The 23,772-nt window shown below is 35.0% G+C and overlaps 1 protein-coding gene and 2 long non-coding RNA genes across 3 annotated transcripts in view; 2 read left to right on the forward strand and 1 right to left on the reverse strand.

Moving 5' to 3' along the window:
* Positions 1-14,881, reverse strand: part of LOC136033957 (facilitated trehalose transporter Tret1-like) — a 43,225-nt gene extending 28,344 nt beyond the window's left edge. The window contains exons 1-3 of the mRNA XM_065714982.1: positions 14,721-14,881; positions 6,101-6,233; positions 659-873 (exon numbers count right to left, since the gene is read on the reverse strand). Of these exons, the coding sequence (XP_065571054.1) occupies positions 659-873; positions 6,101-6,233; positions 14,721-14,774 (402 nt within the window). The 5' untranslated portion in view covers positions 14,775-14,881. The remainder of the gene's footprint in view (positions 1-658; positions 874-6,100; positions 6,234-14,720) is intronic.
* LOC136034204 (uncharacterized) lies at positions 9,933-11,946 on the forward strand. The gene is made up of 2 exons (XR_010619136.1): positions 9,933-10,791; positions 11,309-11,946. It is a non-coding gene; the product is annotated as an uncharacterized LOC136034204 (long non-coding RNA).
* An 85-nt stretch (positions 14,882-14,966) lies between the features above and the next one.
* LOC136033959 (uncharacterized) overlaps positions 14,967-23,772 on the forward strand; it is a 67,193-nt gene continuing 58,387 nt past the window's right edge. The window contains exon 1 of the long non-coding RNA XR_010619066.1: positions 14,967-15,140. This is a non-coding gene — a long non-coding RNA (uncharacterized LOC136033959). The remainder of the gene's footprint in view (positions 15,141-23,772) is intronic.

Consider the following 23,772-nt stretch of genomic DNA (forward strand, 5'->3'; position numbering starts at 1 on the left):
AATGTATTTCGGCGGAAGGTCTCTATAACCACTTCCCGTTTAGGAGTTCTCTTTAAAATTAATGAAACAGTGATATGAGTTTATTTTGTTACATCTTCTGTGATACTCAGCCTTAAAATAATCTGTTTCAATATACCACCTTTAATGAGACATGAATTGGAATATAAGCTAGCCAAAAGAGGTCGTCAAGATTTAAAAGATTCAACATCGAACAATAAAAGAGGAGCCCAAAAAACGAATAGCTGTTTCTTTTATTGATATTGAAACAAAATTAGCACTTTAATGAAGTAGTGCCCTTAAAATATTAAATTGGTAATATTTAGAAATGATAAATATTACCACTTCTTAGACTACCATAAAAGGCCAAAGAGTCTAAAGCCTTGTAATTTTTTCTCTGTTTTCTTTAAATAAATTGATTGATTGATCTTTTGATTTCGGTACAAGTGATCTTTTATCTGAGATTTAAAAAACTATTCCTAAGTAATTTTTGGTAAAATTCAAACAGAGCACTGATCTAACAATTAAAACCAATTCCCATAGATAATGGACACACTTTTCTTAGTAACTGAAGAAATTTTAAAAGCAGTGATGCTTCTTGTAAGTAGTTTTCAGACTTGGGACACTGACTTCATTTGTAGAAGAACGGAAAAAAACTCACATAAATCTGAGATGCTGGATTTCCCATGCCACTCATAAGACCCATCAAAGTACGTCCAATTAGTACCATCCATTTATTTGAAGCAAAGCCAACAAGAAACCATGCAACGCTGAACAGCGGAGATACAAGCACCAATGTCTTTCGTCGACCTATTTTGTCCATTGGATATCCTGCTAGAAAGCTGCCGACGAAAGCACCAACCAATGGCAGACTACCTGCGAAAAATAAAAAAAATACTAAGATACAACACAATATAGATTTATGATCTTCCAAAACTGTAAAAGACAACGGGTGGCAGAGTAAGAGAAGATAATAAAAAGGTAAGCGACAGAGTACGGTTAGAAACGAATATACAACGGAATGGGCCGATCAGAAACTGACATTCATACAACAATTTCAACCCCACAAAAAACCAAAGGCTGACTTAGGAGTCAGGGATATTTTCCAAAAAATTCACTATTCTAGTAGAAACTGCCCAAGCACGGTTTGTCGGTCTAAATATGCTAACTAGTTCTCACTAAACCTGATCTTTGGTACCCAAGTCTGTACTCTTTGACACCCCTAAGCTTGCTACTTTCGGGACCCAAAGGCCTCTAAAGTAGGGATAGAAGCTGCATTTTTCCAATGTACTGGGAAATCTAGTTGATATACATTTAGTGTGAAAGTCAAGGCCGTTTCAAAGGAGGTTACTGGGTTTGACCCCCCCCCCCCACCACAAAAAATGTCCATCTCGTAAAAACATAGCAAAATAAAAATGAACAAATTTTCATACTTTTTTTAGAGTTTTTTTTAACCCCCATCCCTCCAGAGCAAAAAACCTGGATGCGGCCTTGGTGACAGCATTTCCCTCTACATTAGGATTCATATCTGCTCCTTGGAAGTGCCTCGATTAAATGATATTTTATTCCTAACCCTTTTTTATTTCGGTTACCGGAGGGGGCATCAGGCAAATTTGGTCTTGTTTTCGCCTTAAAAAAGCAATCATGGATACTTCGTAGCAAACTTGACTTAAAGCTCTTGCTCGGCAACGTCACCAGCGTAGGGGGAACCAAGCGTCAGTCCCGTTAGTTGTCTCTGGAGTGGCTCTCTGGTTTTGGGCGAGGAAAGGAACTTCTTTGGGGTCAATGCTCCACGCAGTGAGTTGATTGTGGATGATACCCGCCTATCTCATACGTGGTCTACCTCTGGAGTGTTTCCAGACGTTAGCAGTTAGATTGAAATCGAATATAAGTCTGGCAGGTGTTTCAGTGTTTAGGAGAAGTAAATGACCGTACAAACCTAGTGAGTGGGACTCAAGCTGTCCAGACAGGGGAGGTAATTTAAAGGACCGGAGGAGATACATGTTCCGTACCCTGTTGAGCCACCTAACGTGTTTGATTTTGAGGAGGCGTTTTGTCTGGACAGCATCTACCTTCATCATCTGCGAATGAGTCGATGACCAAGTCTCTACGAGTGCAGTGCAACACTTGCTACCGAGGCAGAGTAGATACGACCTTCCGCGAGACGGCTGATATGGTGGTTTGTGGAACCTTCCGCGAGACGGCTGATATGGTGGTTTGTGGAATACTGTTCTCAGAAGACGACCAAAACGGTGTTCGCCTTTGCCACCTTTGCTGATATTTCTGCATCTTGATATCCATTTGAGCAGACAATTAAACTGAGGTATGTAGACTGTTTGACTATCTCAACATGTTCGATGCATACTTCTATAGTTGTCAGGGGGCTGCATGGTGTCTTGTCCACGTGCAATATTTTTGTCTTAGTCTCGTTTACATATAAACCAAATTTTTCTGCAGCAGATGCTAGAGTTTCCGGGGCAGTTTTGATGTCAGCGTCGTTTTCACACACCAATGCAACATCGTCAGCGAACTCAACATCTGACAGAACTCTTCCAGCAAAATTGATGCCAAACGGATGCGCCAGCAGTCTTATGTTAAGAATATATTTCATGACACAATTGAAGAGTTTGGGAGCAGCAGCACAGCCTTGCCGAACACCATTTCTATTTTGAAAATGTGAACAATGAGAGTGCTTTTTGTCTTATTGTACAGTTATTTGAACGGATGGACAATTTTCTTAGGTACACGAGCATATTGAACGATCAACCAGAGTAACTGTCTGTCGACAGTGTCGGATCGAAAATCGACGAAAACAATATATCACTTCCTTTTATATTCTAGAGTTTTCTCTATCAGCTGTCTAATTGCACGTATTTGCTCAGTATTGGACATACCCAGCATGAAAGCAGCCTTCTGGTCGCAATAAAGGGAATGGAGGTATTTTATTGACCGCTTGAGAAGCAGCTTGGCGAAGAGTTTTCCAGGTACCTAGGACAGAGTTATGCCACGATAGCTATTACCTTCTGCTTTACTTCCTTTTCTCTTGTAAACTGGAACAAGTAAGCCTGTATTCGATTCTGATGGGATTATTTTAGAGCATCAAACACTATTAAACACCACTTGTAGCTAGAGGGTCATGGATGGATCGCCATTTTTAAGGAGTTCTGATGTCAGGCCGCATACTCCCGGATGTTTGTTGCTTTTCAGCTTTCGTACAGAAGCTTCAATTTCTTCTTATGTAAATCCAGTGCCATTGAGGGCACGGGTAGCATTGTCAGCAGTAGCAGTAATCTGGTCGTCAATTTAGTTGGCTAGGTCCGAGATCAGTAGCTTCTCGAAGTGATGTTCCTACTGGCAGAGGCACTGTGATTGGTCGTAAATATTGGTGTTACGGAGATACGATGTAGTTCGAGTGTATTGAGCTGAGGGCTCATGGACAATCTTATAAGTGGCTCCAATGTCCTTTTTTGGGGTGACCTTGTAAAGCTCGCATGTTTTTTGTTAATTATGCTTTTACTTGCAGCACGATGTTAAGCTCTTCATTTGATTGTCTATATGCTGATCCAGTATTTTTTCTTAAGCTTATTCATTCCAGCAACGTTCGTTGCAGCTGCAAGAGCATTCTTTTTGAAGACCTGTCAAACACCTTCACTATCATCGCATCGTGTATGGATTTCGAATCCGTTGGGAATTTTGACCTGTTACTGCTTAGCTAAAGCGGAGTCTTGCTGAAGATGGTAGACATCAGTTTTCTGAAGTGTCTGACTTGTCTTTGTAGCTTTTAGGTGAAGCCTGGCTTTGGCTACAACAAGACGATGGTTGGTGTTCCCAAGTTCGGCACCTCGATAGATGCGACAATTCCTCATAAACGACAGCCATCGTTGGCGTATGATGAGGTAGTCGAGCATCTTCTTCAGTGATCCATTATTGCTATACCGTGTATACCTGGCTAGGTTAGGTTTCTGAAGCCATGTGTGTGCAACGATAAAATTGTGGGCAAGACAGGAAGTTCGACATTCTCTCTCTGTTGTCGTTTAGGTTATCAACTGTTACGGGTCCAACAGCGAAATTCCACAGGCCGGACTCATTTGAAATGCTTGCTTTCATATCTCCTAGAAGGACGAGGTAGTCCCGAGGAGGCACTGACGAGAGCTTAGAACTTAAAAGGGTATAGAAGTCATCCTTATCTTCTTCCTCAGATTCATTTGCAGGGCTGTAACAGATGACGGTTGTTATTTTTCCAGTTCTTACCATCAAGTCTTGCTCTCAGGAGCCTGGGTGTTACTGGTACGAATGTCAGGAGGCCTTGCGTGCGGCATTATTCAGCACTAGGCCAACGCCTCCTCGTTTCTGGTGACCACCAGACCAGATCAGTGTTTTCCCTTCACCAATGTACTTCTCGCCATCACCAGATGGATGTGTCAGTAATTCTAGCAACTGTAACTTTGTGTTTCATTAATTCATTGGCTAATAGAAGCATTGAACCGGGTTAGTTCATTGTTAGAACATCACAGGCAGCCACGTTGATGCCAAGTTAGTCAACAATATTCAGAGGGAATCGTCCTTGGATGGTCCGGGGTGAAGATGGAGCTTAAGATGATATATCCGAGGTTGAATTTTTGGTTCCATTTGAAGGGATAGAAGTTTCAGAAGGAGAGCTTCCAACCCAACTTTTTCTTCCTTTAGATGCATTTATTTCTTTTATTTATTTATTTCTTTTAGATGTATCAACAAATCCAAACCAAGCAAAACTTTTAAATACATCAATTGGTGATATTTGAAGAAGTAAATACATTTTTTTTTTAGTAAGGTTAGGTTAGTAAGAGGGCATAGTAGCTTTCAGAGAAATTGGAGGGGAGGCCTACAGCCCCACTATTTTTGTTCAAAACTCCGATGAAATCGGATATGACGGTCAAAACACAAATACCACGACGAGGAGTGTTGTATTGGGTTGTTTTTGTTCATGAGTGTCCTCAGACGTGAAATTTTAACGATAAGAAATCACCGATTCATTTAAAAATTTCTCATGTAATCTAAAATGAATTAATTAAACTAAGTTAAACTAACTTTTTTTCGATCTGCCATCGCTTTCGGGAGTTTTCAAGCTCTTATTCGGAATTCCCAAAATATATTCTCATCATTTTTTTTAAAGCATAATAGGGATAGTGTTTACCATTTCTAAATTCATGTACGTCGTAATTCTTTTGCATTTAAAAATATATTTAAAAACAAACTTTTTTTTTTACTAAAGGCTATAGTAAACTCTAATAGATTACATCAATTATATCTATAAACACACATAATCGAGACATATCTTTATTTTCCTTATAATGTTTGGTTGATTTTTAAATGCCCTTCTGCTACATACCTTGAGGACCAGGGTTAAGATCCCTATTTTGTCTTCTCTAAAGAAATTAGGTATCCGGACCCCCAATGGTCCTATTTAGGACGATACCTCAGACTTCAATTCACGACATAGGAGACTTCAATAGGACGATACCTAGTGTTATAACTGGTAAAATTGGTCACGGTAAACTTGAGTGTCTTACGTATTTTAATATAATTTTACAGACCCCCGTAATATTTGTATTTTGCCTATTTTACAAAATTTACGTATGTTACACAATTTAGGTATTTAACCTATTTTACCGGTATTTTACGTATTTTACCGGTATCTCACATATTTTAGTGACATATTTTACGACACCTTGCAATTTTTAGAGCACAAAAGCGCGAAGAGGCTGGCAGAACAGTGATTGAATTAAATAAAAAAAAAGAAGTTTTTTTTTAACTGCAAGTAAGGAGCGACATTAAAACTTAAAACGAACATAAATTATTCCGTATATGAAAGGGGTTGTCCCCTCCTCAACGTCCCGCTCTTTACGCTAAAGTTTGACTCTTTCTCACAACTCTACTTTTTAAAACAATAAAAAGCTTTAGCGTAAAGAGCGAGGCGTTGAGGAGGGGACAACCCCTTTCATATACGGAATAATTTATATACAGAATAATTCATATACGGATAAGTTTTATCGGATGAAATGAATCTTTAATTTAGATTGTTGTGTTGGAAAGATCAAGCTCAATAAAAGGAAATGATATTAACTTATCCAAGAGATGTCGTTCGTTGATAGCTCCATTTGTCCAGATTCCACTAGACTCGGTACTCCGGGTGAGCTCCATCCGCGCATCATTCCTGTATTCAGAAATCCTGTCGCCGCTGCCACAGAAGCAAATAACTATAAAAACAAAACAAAAGGTAAGATAAAGTACCTGCTGCCAGTATGGAACCTTTCCACTGACACTCATCAGTGACCGACTTATCATCATACCGTATTTTTTCCCTTTTCCGCACTTTGTAAACGTCAAGAAAATATTGTCGACTTTCCAGCTGAAAGTATAGTTTAATAGTGTTGCCTAAGTAGCTGAAATTTTATTTCCTTCTTTGTGACCTTTTTCTTGTTTATTGTTTCAATTTTCGTGTTATTTTTCTGTTTCGTACTCCTCGAAGTGCATTTCATGTATGTAAAGAGGGAATCAATTATTATTAAAGCGTTCTTGCTGTCTTATGGGGTTGATTGTAATTTGTTTTGCTGATGATCTCAACTTGGGAGCGTTTAAAACCTGGATGGTAACATTTACTATACAGATGTTGAAAACTATCAAAATCTCTGAGGTGCGGGGATTACAATGACTGTATTCTAGAGACGGTAAGTCAAACTAAGTGCGTTTAATCTAAACGATTAAATGATCACCCTGTAGCTGATATATCTTACTGTTGATATTTATTAATGTCCCAGCTGATGAATAATCTGAAAACAATCACGTGATACTATACAGTGGGTTTCTGAAGCGTCTCTGAAGAGATAACCATCTGATCCAAAGTCAAAGTGTGTTTCTGACAATTACAAGACAGTATGTTTCTTTTTCCTTTTTTACTGACGGTAAGCGATTATTATTTATTATAGAGTTTTTATTCGTCCAATAATTTTCACAAAAAGGTGACATATTTCATGCACAGTTTCGTAAGTATAACCTTTATTTTGACTCATGGCTGGGAATCGAGTCAGATCCTTTCACGTTTTTTTTTAGGGAGGGGGTATGAGAGGACTACGGATAAGAGGACTACGTGCATAGTTAAAAAGCGATCTCATTGGCGGGTAGCTGGCACATCCTACAGTAGATGACTATTAATGTGAACTCCCAGTAAATGACTAATCTGAAAGCAATCACAAGCTACTATAGAGTGAATACCTGAAGTGTGTTCGAAGAGATAACCACGTGACCCAAAGTCAAAGTGTGTTTCTAATGATTGCAAGACAATGGTTTTTTTTTCTTTATTGTGCCTTCACGCAAGACAGTACCACTAATCATAGTTTTTACACTGTTAGTAAGTTTCATAAAAAGATGACACGGCTGGGAGGTCGGATTAACACTTTCATGTTGTTGTTTTTTGGGTGGGAGGGGGATAAGAGGACTTACGATTCTATGCTTGTAGGAAGGGCAGGTATGTTTTTCTCCGGTAATCAAAGAAGATAATAATAAGCGGTGTTTCTTCAAGATATTTCTTGAGATTTTCAGATTTGTTGGAAAGTCTCACTATTAAATATCTGATCTTGGTACTTACCGATAAGCAGGGATATTCTCGTTAGTGTTAAAACCATGCAATTGATCAATGAAATATAGAAACCGCCATGTCATTTTAATTTGGATTCGGGGAAAGTATGGCTCAAATTATACACCTTGGAGCATATAAAATATTAAAACTAAATAATTAAATGAAAGTTAAAAGTGGCACTAGTTCTTAAAACGTACAGAAATTATTGTGCATGTGACGATAAAATCCTTTTTCAGCGCTGCAAATTTAGCTAAATTTGGTAATTTAATATAAGTTATTTGCCAACTGCTTTTCAAAGCATTTGAACTGAAAATTTTGTTTGTTTAAAGCAAATGCGAATCAATATGTCCTTCCGCATAGTGAGACAGCGCTTTTTATTGCATTGTTCATGTGTTTGAGCTTTTGACCAAATACCCAAACTTAGGTTAATAGCTGAGAAAGGTTATAAATACAACTTTAATAACGAAAAGTAGGGTGCTTTCGAATGGGATGAAAGAGGCCTTAAAGGAGTGAAAAGAATTCCTTAGCAGGAAGTAAAGAGCTAAGCCTTGAGCAGATTTGAATGGAGGAGGAATTTGTGCAGCAATGTGAACTTTAGGCGATTTGGGGCTGCAGGAAGGTGTTTTATATATTGAATCTCCAAAGCCGATTGTTTTGATCAAGCTGAACGGCCTATTATGACTGTACCAAGTTAATTTCTTTTGTGGAGGAATGTACAATTGCAGTGCTGCTCTGAAATGTTCACCAATTGCATAATTACCATTGAAATGGCACAAATGCCATTCCGTTACGGTATAAATAGATGTTTCCGGCTTTTCCGTTAAAATATGTTTTTTTTAGCCGAGGTTTGCAAAGCATACTTGATGACAAAGAAATTTTATAAGAAGATATAAATACAAGGTATGTTTTATTTGGATTCCAAAGTCTAAAACTATCGAAGCGTCATCAAAGCAATCTCCGCTCAGAGTCTAGAAAGTTAAGTTTTCTATGGACATGTTTTCTAGCAAAGATATCAAACTGACAAAACACGGTTTGATAAGTGGGCAAGTAAGATGGTCATTTAATGTTTGTATACTTCTTTAAAGTTGAAAGTATTCTTCGTAAGCTTTCATTCGTTGATTTGCTTTCTATTTGGTCCATAAAGCAACAAATGATGAAAGGTTTAATGCATCTCAGCCATATGTAGTTTAAAAAAAGACCACTTCTCATAAAATTAAGCTTTTTTAAACAGTCATCTTCTTTTGACCACTCTATTCTAGAGTCACTTAATTAATGGTAGTTGATGCATAGGATCAGAGACAATATACGAAACTCGAGTGAATTATACCTCAAGAAATAGCACCGCCATCTAGTTTGTCATGAGAAAGCAAAGAGGCAATACTAGAGTGTAATACCAAGATGTTGTAGAAAATCTTATAATTTCTAGTAGGTATAGCAGACCAAGTATCTTGAGATTTTGATGTTTCGGAGCATTTCTATGTTGGAATTACAAACACAGTGACGTCTGGAACACATTTGATAGTTTTTTTTTCATTTTTATTAATCCCATTGTCGGCAAATGGCGCTCAAGTGGCGCAAATGGCACTCAAGTGGCGCAACTTAAATGGCGCAAATGGCGCCATTTAAATGCGCTTATTTTTATATTTATTTTTTATTTAATGTTTTTTATTTTTTATTTAAATAAGTCCGCAATCCAAGAGTAGAGTATTGGAAGCTACAGTGATGACAGTGGTCAAATATGGCTGTGAAGCATGGCGCTCCAAAATGCAGATGAAACAAATGAAAATATTTTAGAAACGTATGCGTGTGTTGCCTTGAAGGTGAGCAATTAAATAGAGGTTCGATTAAATAAAAAATGAAAAACATTTTCTGAAATGACAGTAAGGAGCGAAACTAAAACTTAAAACGACAAAGCATTATTTAGTGTACACCTGGAGCTGACCCTACATCAACACACGCACTACATCGCTCAAATCTTAATTTTTGTGTTAGTTCTTTAAGAACGACTGCTCAAACACAAAGGTTGTTTATTGGAATAACAAGTATTTTTAAAGCACTATATAACCTTAACTTGAATAATGAGGGGTTGAGGAGGAAGGAGACCCCCTCAAACGGGGAATAATTTCTGTTCGTTTCTTATAGTATATGTAGGGTTGCCCCAAATGCCAGGAGAGCTACCACCCCTTTTTAAATCAAAATTTTGCACTATAGATATTTAAAGTTATATATATATATATATATATATATATATATATATATATATATATATATATATATATATATATATATATATATATATATATATATATATATATATATATATATATATATATATATATATCTATATATATAAAAATAAGTTGTCTGTGTGTGGATCTGTGGATCTGTGGATCAGGTGACGTCACCTGAAAAAACTGGATCAGGTGACTTCAAAACTGAAAAAACTAAAAAAAGGCAAAAACTACAAAAAAAAACTAAAAACTAATAAAAAAAATAAAAAAGCTAAAAAACTAAAAAAACTAAAAAAAGGAAAAACTACAAAAAAAACTAAAAACTAATAAAAAAGCTAAAAAACTAAAAAAACTAAAAAAAGGCAAAAACTACAAAAAAAACTAAAAACTAATAAAAAAAATAAAAAAGCTAAAAAACTAAAAAAACTAAAAAAACTAAAAAAAAGGTAAAAAACTAAAAAAAACTAACTACAAAAAAAAAAACTAAAAACTAATAAAAAAAATAAAAAAGCTAAAAAACTAAAAAAACTAAAAAAAGGCAAAAACTACAAAAAAAAACTAAAAACTAATAAAAAAGCTAAAAAACTAAAAAAACTAAAAAAAGGCAAAAACTACAAAAAAAACTAAAAACTAATAAAAAAAAATAAAAAAGCTAAAAAACTAAAAAAAACTAAAAAACTAAAAAAAGGTAAAAAACTAAAAAAAGGCAAAAACTACAAAAAAAACTAAAAACTAATAAAAAAAAGTAAAAAAGCTAAAAAACTAAAAAAACTAAAAAAACTAAAAAAAGGTAAAAAACTAAAAAAAAAAAAAAAAAAAAAAACTAAAAAAAAGGAAAAAACTGAAAAATAAGCTAAAATAAAGGTAAAAACCAATAAAAAACTAAAAAGAAAAAAGGAAAAAACTAAAAAAAGTTTTCATCTAAAAAACTAAAAAAAACTAAAAAAGGTAAAAACTACAAAAAAAACTAAAAACTAATAAAAAAGCTAAAAAACTAAAAAAACTAAAAAAAGGCAAAAACTACAAAAAAACTAAAAACTAATAAAAAAAATAAAAAAGCTAAAAAACTAAAAAAACTAAAAAAACTAAAAAAAGGTAAAAAACTAAAAAAACTAAAAACTAAAAAAAACTAAAAAAAAGGAAAAAACTGAAAAATAAGCTAAAATAAAGGTAAAAACCAATAAAAAACTAAAAAAAAACTGAAAAAACTAAAAAAAGGCAAAAACTACAAAAAAAAAACTAAAAACTAATAAAAAAAGTAAAAAAGCTAAAAAACTAAAAAAACTAAAAAAACTAAAAAAAGGTAAAAAACTAAAAGAAATTAAAAATAAAAAAAAACTAAAAAAAAGGAAAAAACTGAAAAATAAGCTAAAATAAAGGTAAAAACCAATAAAAAACTAAAAAGAAAAAAAGGAAAAAACTAAAAAAAATTTTCATCTAAAAAACTGAAAAAAACTAAAAAAAGGTAAAAACTAAAAGAACTAAAAAAGAAAAAAATAAATGACGACACTCAAAGAGAAAGCGACCAGGACAAAAGGAATGTTCGATTAGCAATCAACAAAGCACCGGGACACAGGGAGTATAAATGACGACCAGGACATAAGTAAAAAAAAAAACTAACAAAACTAAAAAGAAGGTAAAAACTACAAAAAAACTAAAAAGAAAAAAAAACTAAAAACTAATAAAAAAACTAAAAAATCTAAAAATCTAAATAAACTAAAAAAGAAAAAAAAAGGAAAAAAATAAAGGAGAAAAACAAAACTAAAAAACGAATGTATATACAGACCGGGACACCGGGATACAAATGACGACCGGGACACAGGGAATATAAATGACGACCGGGACACAGGGACACAACTACAACGGGGACACCGGGGGAAACAGGGGGATATAAATGACGACCGGGACAGGGAATGGTCGATTAGCAATCACCATCAACAAAGCTCAAGGGCAATCATTAGAATCATGAGGTATAGATCTGAATACAGATTGTTTTCCCATGGACCATTATATGTTGCATGTTCAAGAGTCGGTAAACCTGACAATCTATTTATATGCAAAGACAATGGGACAGCAAAGAATGTTGTATATTCGCAAGTTTTACGTAGTTAAAACCATATATATATATATATATATATATATATATATATATATATATATATATATATATATATATATATATATATATATATATATATATATATATATATATATATATATATATATATATCTATATTCACAGGTGGGACATAGGGACACAACTACAATGGCGCGTAACTATTATGGCGCGTAACGACTTACGCGCGCGGGGGGACTTGGGGGGGGCGCGAAGCGCCCCCACCAACTAGGTGTTGGGGTGGCGCGAAGCGCCACCCCAACAGCTAGTATATATATATATATATATATATATATTGCACATCCGGAATCAGTATTTACTTCATAGAAAATAGTAGAAATTTCGCATTTTACAGATAGTGCCTTTAGGTGTCTCATGCATGCTGAATTTCATTGCAGTTTCCGTAAAAGAATGCTTCGAGAATGACATTATTTCCTGAGAAAAATACAATCCTTGAATATTTATTAGGAGGGCAAGGATTAGAATATTGCAAAGTATTTTTTTTTTTTTTGTCACAATTTTCATGGCTTTAAAGCGGGTTCTTCAAAAAAACTGCTTTACAGGGTTATTCCCCATGGATGCCGATAGGGAGGCGACACCCGTGGGAAAAAGACATTACACGTTGCATATAAATAGAAAATGAGAATCATTACTATTAAGACTTCCTGAAAATAAAGCTCCTAGTAGCACTTACCACTTACCCCTCCCACAAAATATTGTGAGGCTCACTATTGCCAACTCCCACTTTTCTACCTCTGTGCCGGCAGGCATGTGAATGCAATATTTCTTGTTAGATAGCAGAAGATTGCTACAATGGATGCTGCTCTATTACTCCTCAACACCAATGACAGAGGGGTAGACCAAAGATGTCCCTGAGAATGAAGAGGGACCAGATATCAACTTCTACAGTTTACATCTTCAATTTCTATCGGTCAAACCCCGCCTCGCCAACACGACGACCCACAACCCTTTTTTTATAATAGCTGATGCATACCTATACACTATCTATAGTCTTATAAAAAAAAGTCAAGCAAGTCAATTTAGTCAAACGAAGCTTTGAAATAAATGTAAAAAAATTGCAGTAAATAGGGACTAGCCATTCATCGTGTCCGGACTACGTGACTTTTCAGGAACGAATGCGCCATCGTAAGGTACTACTTCCTCTGCAAAAAGGAAGCTCAGTAGATAGTATTTTGACACATTGCTCTTGATCTGAGTAAAACTGATTTCTCTGTCTGCATTCGGAAATAATTAGCTTACTCTCAGTGAGATAAATCACTGTACATATATAATTTATTTACGTATTTAACATATAGAGCTGGTTAGGTATTTAATATAATATTTTCTGGGCGGCCTTCCTTCCATAGTTCATTGTTATAGTTTCCGTGATTTTGTAAACAAAGTATTATATTTCCATCAGAATTTTATATAATCCATTATATTTGACATAACTTCATTTCTTTGGCGTGTTCGCTGTAACATGTAAGTACCGAATTTTCAATCTATAACAACTTGGTCGTCTTTGGGGTAAAATTATAGTTTGGTGCCACAAAATAGTAGACGCGCTGCTTTCCTGTGGCACAATCTTTTTCGTGACTAAAAAAGGGAACTAAAACTATCAAATTCTGTTTGAATTAGGCCTTCCCCGATCTTCTAGGTCCATTGGTTCGATACAATTCATAGTGAAATAAAAACAAAAAAACAAGCAAAGAGATAAACATGCATCCGTGATCCTTTTTCTGTGAAAAAAAAATGCGAACTTTTACATTTTTATAGACAAAGACAAAAGCTTGAAATTTCTATAAAAGGCTTCTCTGATATTTGATGAGGTCATTTTCATCCAGATCACTTGCCTTTTCGGGGTTCCTTCCCCTTTTTTCAAAAATTACGCATATGTTCTCAGGCTCGTAACTTTTGATGTCTAACCTTCAACTAGACGACTTTTACTAATTTGTAATCAGCATAAAAAGCCAATGCTTTGTATGTATTTGCCGTATCTAAATTTTTTTTTTTTAGAATTTCGGTTACTGCTGGCCTGAGTCACTCCTTGCTTACAGTTCGTTATCATGAACTGTATGAAAAGGTGCCTAACTAGTGCATGGACCTCTGGACCAAACCCACTCCTTAAATCTCAATATCTCAAGAATTGCCCTATTACTTTTTTTTCCTATTTTGACACTTTTCAAATCTGTGCCTCCCCTCAAAATGTTGAGTCTCGTCCAAAGTATCTTTCCAGTCATCAGCACAACAAGTCTCCAGTTTTGGAAATTTCTTCATTTTGAAATACAACACGTAAGGATTGCTAAAATGCAACTGGCAACATTTATTTTTTCAATTTTTTATTTGTTAGGAGCCTGTCTAGTCGGGGGGCGGTCAGACCGAGGCCCCTCCCCCCAAAACCTTGACATTTTTAATTTTGTTTTGGGTTTTTCAAATTTGAGCCATCTCTCTGAAATCCTGGGCCCCCTCTTGCATAAATTTTTGCTTAAGTGCCACCTTACGAAATAGAAAGTCCACTGTTATCTACATTTATTTGCCCGATTTTAGTACAACTTCTCTATCCTAGTACAGGTGGGCACGCACACAGGAAGAAGGGGACTGGGCCCCCCATGTAACCATAAATTATTCAAAAATATAGGGCGCTTCTCGTTACGGTGAAAAATATTTTTTGAGACCCCCCCCCCCCCCCGAAAAAATGTATGTGTGCCTGGGTATAGTAACTGCTTTACTAGGAAAGCTTAACTATTTAGAAATCGCTTACCTGTGGAATAACTTTATGAGGATTCCGAAAGTAAAACCTTTCTCGAAACGACATAATAGCGGATGATGCACTTCAGTCCAAGTCTATAATTAGACGGAACTTCTGTTTCAGAAATATTTGAATGAACTGAATAGTTGAGGAACCGGGCCCATTATACCCGTCATAGAAACATTTGACACCTGATAGTAAAATACGAACCGGTTACACAAAGAAGCTGAATAATTTTACATTCATTAGGCTTTACGCGTACAAGGCAAGTCATTTAAAAGGATTCCTTTTTTCGTGGCCGACCTTACAAGAATTACAGGATCCTGGAGTAAAACAGGATAAGAGATACATATCCAAAATATCCTACCTATTAAACCACGTGATATTGGGACTTTAGATAAGACGCGAGGCCCGTTTTGACAAATCAATCTGGTAAGATATTAATGTTTTGACAGACAATGATTACATAATAGGACCTAGGGTGCCTGACATTGCTTCTCAGGGCGGTTTTTGCTGGAAATTAATACCAATCCTGTTTTTTTTTTCAAAAGAATATCATTTTCCGTCCAGTGGCCTTTGGACATAAATATTTTCTTACTTCATTTAATTTTTATATGGATTTTATTTTTTATTTCAAGATAAATCATTCATTTAATTTTTCATACAATTTTTTCTTTTATTAAAATCAATGAGCCAGGGGTGCGAATTTACAAAAATATAGGGAGAAGGGCAAGGGCTTATTTATTTGTTTTTAAATGATGATACAAAAAGTATGTTTCTCAAAATCTAAGGGGGGGGGGGCATTTTTTCCTTTTAGTTTATCAATGAGCACAAAAACTAACTATATTCGCAGTCTAGGAGAGAAATTGTCCATCATACCCCCTCCAAAACGGCACCCCTGCAGTGATTTCTAAGATTTCATCATTTTGATATAGTAAAAAAACAAAAAAACAAAAAAAAATATATACGCTGAATGACATAATAAAAATCAAAATTTTATCTTAGGTGTGTTTGTGTCCTTTTTTCTCTCTTTGTTACCTTTAGTGATTACTCCGTCCATTGTACCTTTTTTGACGGGCATTAAAAATGAATAATAATAATATTTACCATTAAAAACCTTATTTCTGTTTATGGACTCCCTGACATCGGTTTTAAACTTACGGAGTCTACTGGCTTCGTTTGGTATATAAATCTCCTTGTTTTGTTTTCTGTTTTATTTTCCTTGTTTGAAGTATTTGTTTCTTTTTTTTTTGTTATTCCTTTCTCTATTTTGCAGCATGTTGTAAATAATATATTATATTATATATTATTATATATTATAACATAATATAATATTACATATAATATAATATAATATACATATTATATAATATAACATATATATTATAACATATAATAATATATTATAAAAAAAGAGTCTATAGTAGGCACGGCCGTATTCAGAATTTCTATTTGGGGGGCTATTTTTTTGGTTGGGGGTATAATTTTTTTTTAAACACATTCATATTTTGTTTGTATGCATTTTCGTTTCGTTTTTACGCGTTGAATAAACATTGCGGGTAGTGAAAGGTTCAGACCCTCTAACCAGCCTAACATTCAGAATTTTGTTTTTCAAATGAAAGTAAGAAACAACATTAAAACTTAAAGTGAACATATATTATTCTGTATAAATGAGAAGCTGTTCACTCCTCTATCGTCTGCTGCTTATGATAAAAAGCTTTACTTTTTCTCCCAGTTTTGTAAGAACGATTCATCAAACACAAGAGCCGTCGGGTTGGAATAAGAGGTATTTTTAAAGCACTATAAAATTTAGAATAGAGAGTAGGGGGTCAAAGATGGGATAACCCTCCTCATATAAAGATTTTTTGTTCGTTTTAAATTATTAGTGTCTTTCCTCTTTCTCATTAAAAAAAAACTTGTTTTCTTTAGTTTCCGATTATTTTTCACATCGCACCCAGGCCTATAAAGGATTTGAAGTGGCGCTACCACCCTTGTGTGACTTTAAGAAAAATGAGTGAGGGAGGGCCTAGTTATCCTCCAATTTTTAATCGCTTCAAAAGGACACTAGAACTTTTAATTTCCGTTCAAGTGAGCCCCTTGCGATATTCTAGGACCATTAGATCGATACGATCTACCTTGGGGAAAAAAGAAAAACATATAAACATGCATCCGTGATATTTCTTCTGGCAAAAAATACAAATTCCACAGTTTTTGCAGATAGGAGCTGAAACCTCTACAGTAGGGTTCTCTGATACGCTGAATCTGATGTAATTTTTGTTAAGATTCTATGACTTTTAGGAGTTGTTTCGACCTCTTTTTTGAAAATATGGCAAAGTTTCTCAGGCTCGAAACCTTAGACGAGTAAGACTAAACTTGAATAATGACGAAGACCACACTGCCTTTCGATAATAGAATAACAAAAGAGAGAATGAGGACTTTTTTCCCAAGACAGTGAACCTACAAAACCTATTTGAATATTTCGGCCCTATATCTAAGGGCCGTCTTCAGCAAAGAAAATAATAAACAATAAAACAATTACAATAAAAGTTATCGGTTAAAAATCCACTTTTTTTAAATAGCCTTCGCATCATTACTTCTTAACGAATTACATAAGAAAACTAGTTTTTTTTAACTGAAAGTAAGGAGCGACATTAAAACTTAAAACGAACAGAAGTTACTCCGTATATGAAATGGGTTGTCCCCTCTGCAATCCCTCGCTCTTTAAGCTAAAGCTTTTAATTGTTTTAAAAAGCAGAATTGTGGCAAAGAGTCAAACTTTAGCGTAAAGAGGGAGGGATTGCGGAGGGGACAACCCATTTCATATACGGAGTAATTTCTGTTTGTTTTAAGTTTTAATGTCGCTCCTTACTTTCAGTTAAAAAAAACTAGTTTTTTTATGTAATTTCTGAACGTTTTTGAATTAATGCATGTTTGATTTTGGCTCTCCACACATAAATTATTAAAATGAAATTTGCATATTCATTCCTTTTTTGGCTAAATGGCTTTCTCTTAGTTTTGATCAGACGATTTTGAGAAATAAGGGATGGGGAAGGAGGCCTAGTTACCATGCAATTTTTCGGTTACATAAAAAGGCAACTATAAATTTTAATTTTTAACGAATTTTTTTTTGGTAAAAAATATACGTAACTCAAAAGTAACTTACGTAACAAACTTTTATATTCTTTTATTTTTATTATGTATATGAGGGGGTTTGTACCCTCGTTAATACCTCGTTCTTTACACTGAATCGTAAGTTTTGTCCCAATTCTTTAAGAATGACCCCTGAATCAGAAAGGCCGTAGAATAAATAGTTGAAATTACTAAAAATACTATAGCATAAAGAGCGAGGTATTTATCTCCTCCTAAATACCTTGCTCTTTATGCTAAATTATTTTTAGAACCCCTCATATGCGTAATAATCTCTGTTCTTTTTAAGTTTCAATGCTACTCTTTACTTTCAATTGAAAAAACGTTTCCATGTTTATTTTTTTTTATAGTAATTTTAGAAAATCCTGTACCCTTTTCATTGAATTTCTGTTCCCCCATGACATATTTCTCCAAGGAAAGATCCTTCCACATAGCCCCCTCCCCTCAACCCCACCCCCCAAACCAAAAAAAGTTCCCTGAAAACGACTGTACACTTGCCAATAACCATTATTATATGTAAACACTGGTCGAAGTTTGTAACTTGCAGCCCCTCCCTCAGGGACTGTGGGGTAGTAAGTCATTCCCAAAGTCATAGTTACTATAGTTTTTAACTATGCGGAACAAAATAGCTATCTCAAAATTTTGATCTGTTGACTTTGGCGAAAAAATAAGTGTGGGAGGGGGCCTAGGTGCCCTCCAATTTTCTGGTCACTTAAAAAAGGCACCAGAACTTTTCATTTCCGTTAGAATGAGCCCTCTTGCGATATTCTAGGACCACTTGGTTGATACGATGACCCCTGGGGAAAAAAAAACAAGCAAATATACACGCACCCGTGATTTGTCTTCTGGCAAAAAATAAGAAATTCCACATTTTTGTAGATAGGAGCTTGAAACTTCTACAGTAGGGTTCTCTGATACGCTGAATCTGATGGTGTCATTTTCGTTAAGATCTTACGACTTTTAGGGGGCTTTTCCCCTATTTTCTTAAATAAGGCAAATATTCTCAGGCTCGTAACTTTTGATGGGTAAGAATAAACTTGATGAAACTTATATATTCAAAATCAGCATTAAAATGCGATTCTTTTGATGTAGTTATTTATATCAAAATTATATTTTTTAGAGTTTTGGTTACTATTGAGCCGGGTCGCTCCTTACTACAGTTCGTTACCACGAACTGTTTGAAAAGATAAAACTAAATAAAACTAAAAAGGAGCTTGATAGGAGCTCTGATACGCCAAATGCGATGGTGTGATTTTCGTTAAGATTCTGTGACTTTTAGGGGGTGTTTTTCCCTATTTTCTAAAATAAGGCAAATTTCTTCAGGATCCTAACTTTTGATGACAAAGACTAAATTTGATGAAACTTATATATTTAAAATCAGCATGAAAATCTGATTCTTTTGATGTATATTTTAGCATCAAATCTCCGTTTTTTAGAGTTTCGTTTACTATTGAGCCGGGTCGCTCCTTACTACAGTTCGTTACCACGAACTGTTTGAAAGTTCAGCCAAGACTGTGTGATAATAGCTAACATTTTACTAGTTAAAAGGTTCATTCATTTCACTAACTGTATTTATTAAAAATTGGAATAATTTCTTATTGCGATATTTGCCTTCTCTGTAGCTAATCTGATAGTTCTTTTGGGATTGGGCTTGTTTTTATTCGTTCCAATTTTTGTTTTATTTTGAATTATATTATTTTCTATCATTAATTATCAAACCGTTCGTGGTAACGAACTGTAGTAAGGAGCGACCCGGCTCAATAGTAACCGAAACTCTAAAAAATGGAATTTTGATACCAATAGTTTCATCAAAAGAATCGCATTTTAATGCTGATTTTAAATATATAAATTTCATCAAGATCAGTCTTACACATCAAAAGTTACGAGCCTGAGAATATTTGCCTCATTTTAGAAAATAGGGGGAAACATCCCCTAAAAGTCATACAATCTTAACGAAACTCGCACCACCAGATTCAGCATATCAGAGAACCTTATTGTAGAAGTTCTAAGCTCCTATCTACAAAAATGTGGAATTGCGCATTTTTTGCCAGAAGACAGATCACGGATGCGTGTTTATTTGTTTTTTTGTTTTTTTTGTTTGTTTTGTTTTTTTCCCCAGGGGTGATCGTATCGACTGAGCGGTCCTAGAATGTCGTGAAAGGGCTCATTCTCAAGAAAATTAAAAGTTTTAGTGCCCTTTTTAAGTGACCAAAAAAATTGGACGGCACCCCTTGGCCCCCTCCCTCGCTCATTTATTCCCAAAAGTCAACGGATCAAAATTCTGAGATAGCCATTTTATTTACGATAGTCGAAAAACCTAATAACTATGTCTTTTGGGACGACTTACTTCCCCGCAGTCCCCGTTGGAGGGGCTGCAAGTTACAAACTTTGACCTATGTTTACATGTAGTAATGGTTACTGGGAAGTGTACATACGTTTTCAGGGGGATTTTTTTGGTTTAGGGGTGAGAGTTGAGGGGGGGGGGGGTTACGTGGGAGGATATTTCCATGGAGAGACTTCTCATGGGGGAAGAGAATTTCAATAAAGGGGGCGCAGAATTTTCTAGCATTATTTGAAAAAACAATGAAGAAATAAATATGAAAAGTTTTTTCTACTGAAAGTAAGGAGCAGCATTAAAACCTAAAACGAACAAAAATGATTACGCAAATGAGGGGTTTACCTCCTTACGTAATAAGCTTTAGCTTTACGCTAAAGTGTTCTTTGTAATTTCAACTATTTATTCTCCGCCCTTTGTGATTCAGAGGTTATTCTTAAGGAATTAGGACAAAATTTAAGCTTTAGTGTAAAGAGCGAGGTATCGACGAGGGTTGAACCCCCTCATATACGCAATAAAACATACGAATATAGAAGTTCGTTACATAAGTTAATTCGTAAGTTACGTATATTTCTTACCAATGAAAATGTTCGTAAAAAATTAAAAGTTCCAGAAGTAATCAAAAAATTGGAGGGCAACTAGGCCTCCTCCCTCGCTCCTTTTTTCTCAAAATCTTCCGATTAATTTCAATTAATTAATAAGCAAATTTCGTTTTAATTATTTATTTGCGGAGAGCCAAGATCAAAACATACATTAATGCAAAAACGTCTAGAAACTAAATAAAAAAACAAGTTTTTTTAAATGAAAGTAAGGAGGAACATTGAAACTTAAAACGAACAGAAATTACTTCGAACATGAAAGGGGCTTTTCCTCCTCAACGCCCCACTCTTTACGCTAAAGTTTCTTACTGTTTTATAAAGTGGTGTTGAGGAGGAAAAACCCCTTTCATATGTGGAGTAGTTTCTCTGGGTCGCTCCTTACTTTCAGTTCGTTACCGCAAAATGTTTGATATAATGCCATATTTACCTCTTGCAGCAGTTGATGATATAGATGATCAATACTCTCACAGTAAAATTACATGGCAGTTGATGATGTAAATACGATCTAGCCAATACTCTCGGTGTTACCTTGTTTAGCAGTTGATAATAACTAAGATCTAGCCAATACTCTCACTGTTACCTCGAGTAGCAGTTGATGATGTAAATAAGATCTGGTCAATACTCTCACTGTTACCTCGTACAGCAGTTGATGATGTAAATACGATCTGGCCAATACTCTCGCTGTTACCTTGTTTAGCAGTTGATGATGTCAATAATCTCAGTGTTACCTCGTGTAGCAGTTGATGATGTAAATACGATCTGGCCAATACTCTCACGGTTACCTCTAGTAGCAGTTGATGATGTAAATAACATCTGGTAAATACTCTCACTGTTACCTCGTAGAGCAGTTGATGATGTAAATACGATCTGACCAATACTCTCGCTGTTACCTTGTTTAGCAGTTGATGATGTAAATAGGATCTAGCCGATACTCTCACTGTTACCTCGAGTAGCAGTTGATGATGTAAATAAGATCTGGTCAATACTCTCACTGTTACCTCGTACAGCAGTTGATGATGTAAATACGATCTGGCCAATACTCTCGCTGTTACCTTGTTTAGCAGTTGATGATAACTAAGATATAGCCAATAATCTCAGTGTTACCTCGTGTAGCTGTTGATGATGTAAATACGATCTGGCCAATACTCTCACGGTTGCCTCTAGTAGCAGTTGATGATGTAAATAACATCTGGCAAATACTCTCACTGTTACCTCGTAGAGCTATTGATGATGTAAATACGATCTGACCAATACTCTCGCTGTTACCTTGTTTAGCAGTTGATGATGTAAATTAGATCTTGCCAATAAATCTCAGCGTTACCTCATGTAACAGTTGATGATGTAAATACGATCTGGTCAGTACTCTCACTGTTACCTCGAGTAGCAGTTGACGATGTAAATAATATCTGGTAAATACTCTCACTGTTACCTCGTAGAGCAGTTGATGATGTAAATACGATCTGACCAATACTCTCGCTGTTACCTTGTTTAGCAGTTGATGATGTAAATTAGATCTTGCCAATAATCTCAGCGTTACCTCATGTAACAGTTGATGATGTAAATACGATCTGGTCAGTACTCTCACTGTTACCTCTAGTAGCAGCTGATGATGTAAATAATATCTGGTACTCTCACTGTTACCTCGTAGAGCAGTTGATGATGTAAATACGATCTGACCAATACTCTCGCTGTTACCTTGTTTAGCAGTTGATGATGTTAATTAGATCTTGCCAATAATCTCAGCGTTACCTCATGTAACAGTTGATGATGTAAATACGATCTGACCAATACTCTCACGGTTGCCTCTAGTAGCAGTTGATGATGTAAATAACATCTGGTAAATACTCTCACTGTTACCTCGTAGAGCAGTTGATGATGTAAATACGATCTGACCAATACTCTCGCTGTTACCTTGTTTAGCAGTTGATGATGTAAATTAGATCTTGCCAATAATCTCAGCGTTACCTCATGTAACAGTTGATGATGTAAATACGATCTGGTCAGTAATCTCACTGTTAAAACGTGTAGCACTTGATGATGTAAATACGATCTGGCCAATACTCTCACTGTTACCTCGAGTAGCAGTTGATGATGTAAATAATATCCGGTCAATACTCTCACTTTTAAAACGTGTAGCAGTTGATCATAAAAATTCGATCTGGCTAAAACTCTCACTTTGATATAAATACGATTTGGCCCCAGATGAAGGAAAAGTTTTGTTTGTTTATTGAACTTTACACACTTTATGCAATATTTATAACCATTTAATTTTACTTGTTTCATATATTTTTGGCGAGGAAGAAACTATAATATTATGTGTAATTCATTTTCTCTTGTAATTCATTTTCTCGTTTAATTTTTTCTTCGTTAGTTAATTCGCTTTATTTGTACATAGCAAGCAATTCTGAATAGGATGAATAAGTAGTTTTATACTCAACCTTTCTCTCTGCTATTCTTATATATTTTTCAAGCATTCCAAATAGAACTGTCCCAGACTTAAGGAAACAAGAGGTAACACAGCGGAAGCAGAAAAACCTGAAGCAGTAAATATAAATTTGGATACAAAGAAAAAAATTATTAGCACATATATAATATTGAAACTTTGACGATAAACAAATAATCTCTTTGCTAATTCTTCTTTCATTTATATTTGAAAATAAACTTTAAATAAAATTATGTGGATCAATTGCATTAAACCTTCTTTTTATATGATCAACACACAAATGACGAAAATTCGTATCGTTAAAATTTCGAATTGAGCACAATGATTGGCAATTTGTTTATTTGAAGTCTGTATGTAGTTAGTGACTGCACTTCCAGGTTGAATTCAAAAGAGTCTTAAAATTCTAAAAACGAGTACTTGAGATCATTGAAATAACTAGTCCAATGCGTCCTAGGTGATCTCAAGCAGTCATAATTGAGTACACCACATTCTTTTTTCTTTATTTAACTTAATAAGTTATCTTGGGAAAAACAATTCGAA

The sequence above is a fragment of the Artemia franciscana genome, chromosome 12 (assembly GCF_032884065.1).
Source record: "Artemia franciscana chromosome 12, ASM3288406v1, whole genome shotgun sequence".
Taxonomy (NCBI): domain Eukaryota; kingdom Metazoa; phylum Arthropoda; class Branchiopoda; order Anostraca; family Artemiidae; genus Artemia; species Artemia franciscana.